The sequence below is a fragment of the Equus caballus genome, chromosome 5 (genome assembly GCF_041296265.1).
Source record: "Equus caballus isolate H_3958 breed thoroughbred chromosome 5, TB-T2T, whole genome shotgun sequence".
Lineage (NCBI taxonomy): Eukaryota > Metazoa > Chordata > Mammalia > Perissodactyla > Equidae > Equus > Equus caballus.
This window is the reverse complement of record NC_091688.1, coordinates 29,948,631-29,961,599: the sequence shown is the minus strand read 5'-3', so window position 1 is coordinate 29,961,599 and position 12,969 is coordinate 29,948,631. Positions and strand designations below refer to the sequence as shown.

General features: G+C 40.9%; 1 protein-coding gene across 3 annotated transcripts in view; it reads left to right on the top strand.

Moving 5' to 3' along the window:
• The window catches only part of PBX1 (PBX homeobox 1), a 308,294-nt gene extending 297,352 nt beyond the window's left edge, over positions 1-10,942 (top strand). For all 3 annotated transcript variants that reach the window (XM_070267902.1, XM_005609847.4, XM_070267899.1), the window contains one exon: positions 9,450-10,942. Coding sequence is in view for 2 of the 3 variants with exons in the window: in XM_005609847.4 (XP_005609904.1) it covers positions 9,450-9,470 (21 nt within the window). In the remaining variant the exon portion in view is untranslated. The remainder of the gene's footprint in view (positions 1-9,449) is intronic.
• The last annotated feature ends 2,027 nt before the right edge of the window (positions 10,943-12,969 follow it).

Here is a 12,969-nt window from a genome sequence, read left to right as displayed (position 1 = left end):
GGAAAGTCCCCCAGGGAATCAGAGAAAGGTTGACCCAATGATTGATCACTGCCCCAAATGCTGGGATGTTTCAGACACACATTTGTATGATGACAGTCACTTCTTCCTTTGGGGTTACACCCAGAATAACCGCTTCTTACCTCCTGCTGTGGACCTGACTCCCCCTGGATAGCAACGCCTGGTGGAATCTCATTTAGAGCTTTCATGTATCTTCACAGTATTTAGCAGATATTGAGAAAGGGTTGCCATGAGCCAAATACCCCACCAAGGGGTTTATGCGCATCATCTCATTGAATTCTCAAGGCAAACCTATGACGCAGGATTTACTGCCTCTAAGGTTCTCCCCTTAAGTGAGAACACTAAGATTTTGTTAAGTAACTTGCCAATAGTCACACAACTAGTTCAAGGGGTAGGAGGTGAGAACCTGGTTGGTCCAAAATCCTGGGCTTTGAACTCATCCCACCTGTGAACTCAGAGGTCCTGATGCTTGCGGATTTTATTTTTTAGTTCATCACTGGGCTATGTTCTTAATATTCATTAATTACCCTTTGTTTAATGTGTCAGATTTTGAGGGCATAAAAGTAGCTCAAGTGTTTGCTTTTTTTAACAGCTTAATTGAGCATAAATGACATACCGTAAACTGCACATATTTGAAGTATTCAATTTGGTGAGATTTGACATACATATGTATCAGTGATGCCATCACCACGATGAAGATAACGATCATATCCATCACCTCCAAAAGTTTAGATCTTTGTAATCCCTCCCTCCCACTCCTCCTCATCCATTACCTTCCTCAGGCAACCACTGATCTGTTTTCTGTCACAATAGTTAGCTTGCATTTTCTAGAGTTTTATGTAAATGGAATCATGCAGTATATACTCTTTTTTGGTCTGGCTTCTTTCACTCAGCATAATTATTTTGAGATTCATCTAAGTGTTTTCTTTTTCTTTGTTTTATTTATGGAGACATAAGGACTTTGAATAATTAGTATGTATTTTATTTAATTTTAGCTTTTTTTTAGCCCAGAATTCAAGTTCCAGTTTTGTCACTATCTGTGTGCCAAGTGGCACATTTCTTAACCTCTCCAAGGCTTGGTTTTCTCATCTGTGAAATGGGTATAATAAAAGCTACATTATAGAGTTAGTGTGAGGGTAGGTTGAGGCAATATAGATAAACTGTAGAGCACAGAATCCGTACATGGTAAACACTTAATTTTGCAATTAAAATAAGAATTTTTAATAATAAAAAGAATTTTTTCATCTAAATCCTTCTGGTGTCTCTTAGGTGCTCAGTATCGTGTAGTAGAATAATAGCTGGCAGATATTGTGCCAAATAGAATACTAAATGTGACTTATGGATTAGCTCTTTTGATCCTCCCAAGAAGCCTGTGAAGCATGTGGGCACATTATTAACCTTGTTTACAGATAAGGGAACTGAGATAGAGATGTGGTAATTTCCCACTCTCACAGGTAGTAGATGGTGGGATCAGAGTTTGAACTGAGGCAGACTGGCTCAAGACCCTGTGTCATTTTCCATTGCCATTTGGCTACCTTTCAGTATACAGTGGCGTCATCTGCTAACACCAGGGCTCAGGCTTTAGGAAAAAAAATATCGAGATGTGAAGACCATATTATAACTAAGTAAAAACTAGAGAAATGTCTAATAAAATGACAAAATTATTGTTGGGACACCAATTATTATTAAGGGACATCAAATACTTCAAATGTGTTATAGGCATATACTTGTGATTTGAAATTATGAAGAGTAATCGCCACCTGATTCTAGGTATAATTGTGAGCAAGTCAAAGACAAGGAATCCGTAAAGAAGAAATTATGGCAGCCAGAGATTCTGCCTTTACTGGAAACGCTGGAGAAACTTCTGAGTGTTCTTTTTTTTTCTTATTTATTTTATTTTATTTTTTGAGGAAGATTAGCCCTACTACTACTAACTACTGCCAGTCCTCCTTTATTTGCTGAGGAAGCCTGGCCCTGAGCTAACATCCATGCCCATCTTCCTCCACTTTATATGTGGGACACCTACCACAGCATGGCATGCCAAGAGGTGCCATGTCCGCACCTGGGATCCGAACCGGCGAACCCCAGGCCGCCAAGAAGCAGAACGTGCAAACTTAACTGCTGCGCCACTGGGCCAGCCCCGCTTCTGAGTGTTCTATGTTTGAACCTCACGTTTTAGAGCAAGACCAGAAGGTAGAGCCATCAGTGAGGTTGCACAGTCCCAGCTGAGAAGGATGTACTCACCCCAAGTTTGAGGATTGGCTGTCAGTTTAGAGCCCATTGGGATAGCTCTAACAGTAGAATAGAGAAACTCAGCTACATATTTGCTTGCTTAAGTACTATACTTGGTATTCATGAAAGGTTTGGAGTTTGGGGAAACAGAGGGAGGGAGATTTTAATTCAGTTCAAATGAACAAAGATTGTTTTATTTTCCTAATATGCACAGAATCTCTGCCCTTGAGAAATTCCTCTTTGGAGTAGAGGATACAGGATGAAAGACATAAACAAGCCAATTTCAGTGGTAAGAAAGGCCTAGATTCAAGGGATATTTAGAAGGGAAAATCAATAGACTTGGCATCTACCTAGAAGTAGGCATGAAGGAAAGGTCGGCGTTCTGGCTTTGGAAACTGAACCACCCACAAAGACAGCAGATTAAGACAAATAGATTTTGCAAACCAGGCGATGAGGGCAATTTTTGGCATCTTGAGTTTGATTTTAAGAAGAGATTCAGGTGGAAACCTCCAACAGGCAATTGTGCTTCTGGAGACTGAGCTCAGGAGTAACGTCAAGGTTGAAGATAAAGGCTTGTGAATTGTCAACATGTAGGATGTAGTTGAAGTTATGGGAATGGATGAGATCTCCCACAGCAAGTGTGTGCAGTGAGAGTAAATGGTCAACACAGTAGTCGTGATGGTTAAAATAAGTTTGAGCAAATACCAGTATCAGAAGCCATATTAAAGTAATGGGGATGGACGATATATCATATGGATCTTTCCCATTCCCAGCTCTTTCAAATCCGCTCATTTCAAGCATATGCCTTTTATTCCATGTGAATTGATGCATACTCTAATCTGTAGCCCACTGAAAGGCAGTACAGTCACACTTCTGTACGACAGGGATATGTTCTGAGAAATGCGTCATTAGGTGATTTCATCATTGTGCAAATATCATAGGGTGTACTTACACAGACCTAGATGGTATAGCATACTACACACCTAGGCTATATGGTACTAATCTTACGCAGTCCATCATTGACCAAACCGTCGTTATGGAGTGCATGACTGTACTTAAAAGGGAAAAGTACCACAAAACAGACATAAAAGCCTGCCCTGGGTGTGGTCTCTTACCTACAAAAGTTCAGGCAGTGGCACTGGAAGAACTTGGGGTGGGGGTTGCTGGACTGAGGTGCAGGTGGAATTGAATAGCTATTTTGGTGTATTAGATACAAATCTGACATAAACAGTGATGTCTTTCTAAACCCTTTCTCTTTTGTCAGGAAGGAGAATGTTAAGATGCTGAACTGAAAAGGAGGCTTATTTTCATGATGTTTAGTTAGTTGTGTGAAGTTTAGTTAGTTGTGTGCTGACCTCTTCATACCTGAAACCCTCCCCACACATCTCCTCGTACCCTGTTTTGCCGTCATTCTTGACAAACACACGTTGAGCACCTTCTATGTGTCGACTCCACATTAAGGGCTAGGGACACAAACAGGAATGGTATTTGGTTCCTGCCCTTGAGAAACAGAGAATATAGTCATGGCAGTGTGCTTGTTATCAAAACATTCTACTGGCATAGTCCTTTATGTTTGTCAAAGAACTCTCATGTAGGTTACGTTGTTGGAGTTCTACAACACATCCATGAAGGAAGTAGGGCAATGATTATTATTTTTACGCATCCATGGCTGAGACACAGAGGTGGAGTGACTTGGGGAAGGTCAGTCAGTGGCCGAGATCCAGATCTTTTGGCCAAGTGTTCTGGCTGCTAAGGGGAGCGTTTTTCCCAGCACGCTCATCCTGGGCACCTTGCCTTTGCAATTTCCTGGTTGCCTATTTTATCTCTTTCAGCTGACAAATTTGACAAGCCCTTGGGGAATACTGACTCAAGAATAACTTGCCTTTGGTCAAGTGCTAAATCCCGCAGGTGTAGGACAGACTTTGGAGGAGCCCCCATCACTCTCTCTGCCCCTGTCCAACCCCCAGTGTCTGTCTGGAGGGAAGTATGCTTATCAGTTCTGTACGTACCAGGGAGCAACTCGCAAAACCAAATTAGCTCAAACTGGCTGCTGTTCAGGTCAGCTAATTAAATTAGCTATTGTTGCATTACTGATAAGGACAGTTTGGAAAAGGAAAAAAGCCACTCGTCCCAGCAGCCATTAAGGCGAAAGCCAAGAAAATGTGTTAATGGGAACACTCTGAAAGGAAACCCCTCTGACTAACAGCGGTACCCAGGGGTCTGTGGAGGGCTGTTCTCCTAGCCATCTGCTCTGAGCTCAATGCTCCCAGCCCTCTCTGGCTCTCGTCCTTGTGGGCACTGCTCTCTCCGGCCTTCTAGTACCCAGCTGCAGCCAGGGAAACTTTTTCCTTCTCCTCCCACCATGAGCCCCTCCTCCTGGGAGTCTGGAGAGAAGTGGGATTTTTCTAGGAGTACAGTTCACCCTTGTGTGCTAAAATCCAATCTCTCCATTGCATAAAAGTCAGTTGATATTTGCAAGAGCTCCAGGGAAGAAAGGCGGGATGACAGAAATAGGAAGGGAAGGAGGGAGAGAGAAAGGGAAAAAAGGAAAGAGCTAGAAAGTTCTGAAAAGACTAATTTTTTACTTCTCAGCATCTTCTCGTTTGCTTGATAACAGCCTCTCCACCATTATGGTAGTCTCGTTGAGGCTGTAAATTAAGTTGGCTGCTATCTTCTAGTTGAGATACAGACACATGGACTTACTCTACACCAACTAGCCTCTGTCCTAGGACTCTGGATCTTGAGTGGAGAGATGCAAGGAGAAAGTAGGAGCTCATTTGCTTTAGCAGAAACACTTCAATGAGACCTTTCCCTCTACACCATATGCCTTCCACCATCAGCCTCCATCCTTCTCAACTCCTCCCTCCAAGCTGTCCTGGTTCCATCTTTTTTCCAAGACTAATTATCCAGGCTTTCTAAAGTTCTGTGAGCTACGTGATATCTTTCTGATTCATTCTTTTTCTGCTTAAATTAACCAGAGTCGTATTCATGCATCCAAATGATTTAAAGATTATTTAATCTAACCCCTTTCTTTAACAGATGAGGCTGAGGACCAGAGATATTAAGTGATTTTTCTGAAAATCACACAGATGATAATTGGCAGATCCAGGGCTAGAGCCCAGGCCTCCAATTCCACTAGATTATGCTGCCTTAACGTGGTGCTCGCTGAGCATCTTCTGAGACAGGGAAGGCAGCTCCAGGGAATTCAGCCTGCAAGTCCATGGGGAGAGCCCGGGAAATTCTCATTGGTTTCCTTCCTTTTCATAACTCCCTCTTCTTTCTTTCTTTCTTTTTTATGTGCATTGTTTTTAATTGAGGTGAATTTCACATATCGTACAACTAACCATTTTAAGGTGTACAGTTCAGTGGCATTTAGAGTATTCACAATGTTGTGCAATAAGCAGCTTACTCCAGTTTCAAAACATCTCATCATCCCACAGAAACACTCCATACACATTAAGTAATCACTCCCCATCCTTCCCACCTCTATCATCTAGTAACCTCTAACCTGCTTTCTGTCTCTATGGATTTATTGTCTTAATGGATGTATCATAGAAAAAGAATCATCCAGTCTGTCAGCTTTTGTGTCTGGCTTCTTTCACTCGGCATGATGTTTTCAATGTTCATCTGTGTTGTAGCGTGCATCAGTCTTTGTTCCTTTTTATGACTGAATAATGTTCCATTGTATGGCTATGCCACATTTTGTTTATCCGTTCATCTAGTGATGGGAATTGGACTTGTTTCTACATTTTGGCTATTATGATAATGTTGCTGTGAGCATTCATGTACAAATAAGTTTGTGTGTAGATATATGTTTTCATTTCCCTTGGATACATACCAAAGAATGTAATCACCAGGTTATATGGTCATTCTATGTTTAATTTTTGGAGAAACTGCCAAATTGTTTTCAACAGCACATTTCTACCAGCAATTTTTATCTGACTGTACGTTCCCTAGACCTTGCCCTGTTTGCCTGTGTGGCCTGTTCAGTGGCTTGCATCTTGTAGGTGTAACAGTGGGGAAAATGTTTATAGTCCTTTTAGGAGCCACTAAAGAGAGAGTGATCTTTTTGGAGAAAAATAAGTATAAATTTTGGCATGTCAGGTTTATAGGGTGGGCATGAAGACATAAGACGAAGGGTGATGCCATCCTCTGTCACACAGGGAGATGCATTTGAATCTTTCAGGATAACAGAGAGGGAAGGAGGAAGAAAGATAGAAGAAGGGAGGAAAAAAGGGAGCCTAGAAAATAGCAGAAAGCTGAGTCCTGGGTACCAGCTGATATGACTCCTCCCAACCTCAGCTGCCCAGAATTCTTCTGTAAAATACATATGCTCTCCACTACTAGGAATAGGGCGTTTTCGTCATGATGGTGGTAGTGGTTGCTAATTCTGAAGAAGGTGATGAGTTTCACAATGGGCATGAAATGGTGGGACGCAGTAGCAAAATTCAAGGAGTTTCTAGGAAGTTGAGAGGCACAGACAAAGGTAGACACCCTTCCTCTATCCCATACCTCACTTATTCCTGCCTTGCATTAGCAGACCCTGGGGGAGGATGTCAGTCTTGTTCAAGCCATGGAGTTTCCTTAGATCAAAACAGCCAGTGATGACTCCCTTTTATTTTATTTTTTTTAAAGATTGGCCCTGAGCTAACATCTGTTGCCAATCTTCTTTTTTTTTTTTGTCTTCTTCTCCCCAAAGTCCCCCAGTACATAGATGTATATTCTAGTTGTAGGTCCTTCTGGTTGTGCTATGTGGGACACCACCTCAGCATGGCCTGATGGGCAGTGCCATGTCCGCGCCTGGGATCCGAACTGGCGAAACGCTGGGCCACCGAAGCGGAGCGCACAAACTTGCCCACTCAGCCACAGGGCTGGCCTCTCCCTTTTCTTTTGATTGGATAGATTCTGCTTCAGATTTTTAAGTCACAAGATAATATCTTCCTGTGAGGAAGGAAGTGAAATATAAACTTGTTGTTAAAATTGTCCATATGTAAGTTCATACAAGCACCACATCTGTCTCTCGCTATAAAATGTGAAAGCTCTATGGTTTAAGTTTACTCTTAAGCCCTCAATCCCAAGGACTAGAGTACTTTCTGCTGAACTAATGAGGAACTGATGAGAACTAATGAGGAAACTAGTAATATTGAGGAGAGGAACAGCTGTACTTATTTTACAGGGCAGCCTGTAATTATAGTTGGGAAAATATGATACAGGCTGTTCTATGCTATGAAATGATATGTATTTACTTTAAATTTAGAGCATTCTCTAAGCCTCAGTTTCTTCATCTGCAGACAAGAAAGTTTAACTGTCTTCTCTCCCTTAAGCTCTGGTGGAATAAGCTAAATGAGGAATTATAAAAGCTAGTGAACTAAATGATAACCTACGAAAGTTAGTGAATTGGCGTATTTACTGACATCACCGACAGAAAAATCTTCTAAGCCTCTAAGATAAAAATAAAAGGAAAAACTTTGCTACAGAAGCTGTTCCAAGAGACTTTGGCCCTCAAATCAAGTTCTCCATCAGTGCTCACTATGAGGAGTACTAGCGGAAGTGGAGGGCATCGCTGTTCAGGTTCAGGATGCTGATTCCACGAGACCCAATTCCACATACAATACATCACTCAGAAAATGTTATCACTGCCTCTAACCCAGAAGAAATCTGTCTTCCCAGAGAGTCATTTCAATCAATTGTCATATTGAGAATTTAATGGAAAGAAGTAGAGAAGCCCTGGGCAAATGGATCCTTTCATAGCATCCTGTAAAGTGAATATGGTTATTGCTTTATATCTTCCTTATATAAAATAATATAAAATCATTGCAAAATGTGTAAAATTTGGCAAATATCTTCATAATTCTATCATCATACACAGCAATACTCATTTTCCATTATTATATTTTAATATTGCCCGTATATATGTATATAATTAACATTTTTGTCGATTTAGTTACAGATTGATTTTTGGTTTGGTTTTTTTTTGGCTGGGAAAGATTTGGCCTGAGCTAACATCTGTTGCCAACCTTCCTCTCTTTTTTTTTCTTTTTTCCTCTCTGAAGCCCCAGTACATAGTTGTATATTCTAGTTGTAAGTACTTCTTGTTCTTCTATGTGAGCTGCCGCCACAGCACGGGTACTGATGGACAAGTGGTGTGGTTCCAAACCCAGCTGCCAAAGTGGAGAGCGCTGAACTTTAACCACTAGACCATCAAGGCTGGCTCCAGACTGATTTATTTTAAAAAGTTTGTCAAGCTGGACTTGGCCAATGTATGAATTTAGAACTTAGAATTACGGTTCTTTTCCCAACTTTGCTATACATGCTTTTTCTTTCCTCTTGATCCTGCAGCCAGAAAATGGAAACACTGACACCCTTCCTCCCCGTCAGTAGTGATTGGGGGTAAAACTTTATGTCTGTGAAGTCTCCTCATCTATTTAGAGACAAGTACAAATTAATCTTAGATATATTATTAACTTGTGAGGTATTTCTTTTCTCTGAAATCTTTTTGTATTAAGGCTGGCTTCTATGTACAATTCACTAAAAGAGGAAATAGTTTGATAATGCTCCCTCTCAACCTTTGTTGACCTATTATAGGGTCCGGAGAGACTGTCCTTTATTGATCCCTTTTAAGTGGAGGCAGAAAGATGAGGTGCAGAGGAAAAGCATTGAACTCAAGCATTGAACTCACGTTAGAGTGTGTAGATTTAAGTCCTGGGTTTGCAATTTACCAGCTGTGTAATCTTGAGCAAGTTACTTAATATTATTCGGATCAGTTGCTTCATTTGTAAAACATGGGTAATAACTATTTCACAGGGTTGTTATGAGGATTAAACAAGCTAATGTAGGAGAAAGGGCTTCACAAATGATTCTTTTTTTCTCTCTTAAAAAAGAAATTTTAAACAGGTTACTCCATGGAACTATCCCTAGTATTTATCATGGAGAACTTTTCCCCACATTATATGAATGAAAAAGTAACTTCAATTTCTGATGGCCGATGAGCCATTTCTTGAATCATCTGGGTCCAGGCTTTTCCTTCTCTTCCTATTTTCAGCTGGTTAGCTGCTCATTGAGATCTTGCCAGAGGGTGGGCAAAAGAAATAAAAACTGAAATCGGGCAATTTGACTTTTTGATAGCAGTCCTGATGAAAGATTTGTGGGTAAAGGGTGTTAAAAGTTGTGAGCTAAACTGGAATTTTGCCTTTTACCAGGAAATTGCAAGAACCTACTGATCGTTCGGATGTCCTGGTGGTGACAGCTACTCCTCTTCTCTTGACTGAAGAAATGTCTTCCTCTACCCGAAAAGTGGTCTGTCTTCTAGATTGAGGCATTGACTTTTGAAGGAGTAAGAGGAGACCTGCTGGCCAGTCATATCAGCCAGAACAACCCTGGTGAGCAGACGGCTGGCAGACGCTGCAACTAGATGACTGTTGAATCAACAGAGTCTCAAAGCAATAACCACTCTTCTTTCTCTTCCCCACTAATCAACAATCAAATAATCACTAGTAAGCATTTACTATGCACCACCATATAATACAAAATGTGGTGAATACTAGATATATAAGACAACGTCTCAACCCTCAATAGAAAGCAAGAGTTGTGCATGTGAACATACAACTAATTTCACAGGGAGAAGACAGTGAACATGTTTAGAGCATCTCCCTTGTGCCAGTCACTGTGCAAGGTGCTGTACCTATATTATTTTATCTAATCCCCACCACATCCCTGAGAGGCATTCCTATCCTCGTTCTATGGATGATGATACTTATGGGAGTCAGAGATGTTAAATAACTTGCTCAAGATCACATAGTAAGAAGAATTTGGAGCCTATTTTCAAGTTTACATGTATCTAACTCCATAGTCTATGATCTGTTACTAACCCACTGCCAATGGGAGAAATCAGAGCTCAAAAACATCATTTATGCAGTTGGGTCAAAAGAAGACTCTTTAAAATGCCTCTCAGTAAAGTACACTGATAATGTTTCGCCAAGTTCATTAATTTGTTTGGGAAAGGTTTCTAGTCAGAGAATAAATGTCTGGATGCTGGAGGCAGGGATGGTGTAGTGGAAGTGACAGCATTCTAGTCTCAGCTCCGCCATCATCTACATGTGTTCATCTGAGCAAAGTTGCTTCCCTCTTGGAGGCTTTTGTGTCATCATCTGTAATAGAGAGTGTTTCTAGATTGTCTAAGGTAACTCACACTCTGTCACTGAGCAGGTGTATGACATACTAGTTCTAAAGTCATGCAGACTTGAGTTTGAATCCTGGCTCCATCCTCAAGCAGTGGGCCGTTGGGCAAGTCATTTAACCATCTGTCAAATGGAGATAATAATACCTACCTCAGGGTCTTTGCCCCTATTGTTCGTTCTCCTTAGAACGGTCTTCCCCAGTTAGCCACAGAAGTCACTCTTTTACCTCCTTCAGGTCTTCAATGAACTTACTTTTTTTGTGCGACTTTCCTTGAACATGATATCTAAACTTGCCAACCATCTAGCATTTCCTGTCTTCTTTCTTCATTTTATTATTCTCCTTAACACTCAACACCTAACATCCTATATATAGCACTTAATTATCTTATTTATTGCCTGTTTCCCACCTCTAGAATGTAAGCTCTATAAGGGCAGGATTTTTTATATTCTTTACTGCTGTATCTCCAGTTTCTAGAATGATTTAGGTGCTTAATAAATATTTGTTGCATAAATGACTGATTGTTGTGAAGATAATGTGAGTAAAGGGCTTTGCACAGGGCCTGGAACAAAGTAAACACTCCATACATGTTATCTGTTTGTTTTTATTATAACTTTATCATTACTTTGCCACACCTCACTGAGGCACATGTATTCTCTTTCCCCTCCAGATAACCTGGGATGAGCATTCTGATCCCCTTGGTGAATGTGAAGGCCTGACTCTGTTGAGATTAGTCTAGAAGCAAGAGGAATTAGTCACTGAGAGGGAAATCAGTGAGAGGATTTGCATGGTAGCTACTTTCAGATATCTAAAGGTGTGGTTGCATGGATAGAAATTCCAGGAAGCATATTTCTGCTTCGTAAGAAAGGATTTCCACAAAATTGGATGTCTAATGATGGAATAAGCTATCTCAGGAGATAGTGAATCACTCATGCCTAGAGGTCTCCTAGAAGCTGGATCACCCCATCTCACTGACTCTAGGTATTATTATCATAATGAGTGACAAGCTTGGAATGCAGCCATGGGGATCACACTCTTAGAGAGCCATCGAGATGATTAGTAAAACATGGCATCTCTAGGAGAGAGACAGATGGCCAGCCAATAAGAGTATTGCTTAATCTATATGATCAAAGAAACTAAGGACACATGATCAGGAGGCTGGGGCCAGCCCACCCCAATTAAAAGTCAAGGTGTATTTCCCAGCTTCCAGACATGAGTCACTTTTCAGATCCAGAACCCACTGACAGAAGGAAATCCTGGGTGCCCAGGTGGAAAGACCCTTCAAATATTGTAGTTTGTGTATATGGTAATGATCCTCCCATTCCTTTCCCAAAAGCTCCTTGGCCACTTACTCAGGTAAGCATATACTCGGGGAAGAGGACTACCCAAACATTTTTGAAGACTACTAGACATAGGTCTCAAGTTGACATTGATATCTGGGACCCAGATAATCATCATGGTCTTGTTGTCAGAGTAGGGGTCCTAGCTCTGGCTCACAGCACATTCATTGAGTCCATAGAGCCATACTTGGTAATTTCCTCAATTCCTGAATAAATAATTGAAATATGTATACTTGGTAGTTTATGGAAACTTCACCAGGTTCCTTGGGCTGTTGGGTAAGAGCTATTGTAATGGGGAAGACCAAATGTAAGCTTCTGAAACTTCTCTTCCTCTAATCCCCACTTCCCTACCAAAATAATAAATTAAACCTCATCATATCCTCATGTAATTCACCAGCTTGGTCCCTACAAAATCCAGAGGATCCTAGAGGATGACAGTGTATTACTGAAAACTCATCCAAGAAGTAGCTCCAGTTGCAGCCACTGATCCATGTGTGATGTCTTTGCCAGAGCAAATTTGTTAGAGCATCAGGTATATGCCATGCAGCCTTTGATATGCTAAATATGTTATTTTCCATTGCTATCAAGAAGGAGGACAAGAAGCAGTCCACATTCACATGGAATGGACAACAAAGTACATTCGTGATCTTGTCCCAGGGCTATGTTAATTTTTCTACTCTCTCTCATCATATAGTCTGAAGGAGCTTAGACTGTCTAGTAATTCCAAAGAACATCACATTCATCCAACATATTGATGAAGTAATGTTAATTGACTAGATGAGCAAGAAGTAGCAAGTTTGTTGGAGGCTTTGAATAAGATATATATGCTTCAGAGGGTGGGAGATAAAGCCTATGAATATTCAGGAGCCTGGCATATCAATGAATGTTTTAAGATTCAGTGGTGTGGGGCATATTGAGACTTCCTTTCCAAAGATAATGGCAAATTATTGTAGCTCATAGCTTTCACCACTGAGAAGGAATCGCAATGCCTGACAATTCTCTTTGGGTTCTGGAGGTAGCAAATTCTACATTTAGGAATAATGCTCTCATCATTTGTCAAGTAACATGGAAAATTTATATCCTTGAGTAGAGCACAGAGCAAGAAAGAGATCTACAAAAATTTCATGTTTCTATGCAAGCAGCCCTGAAACTTGGACCCTATGAAGCAGCAGTACCCCTGATATTCTAGGTACCTATGAAGGGA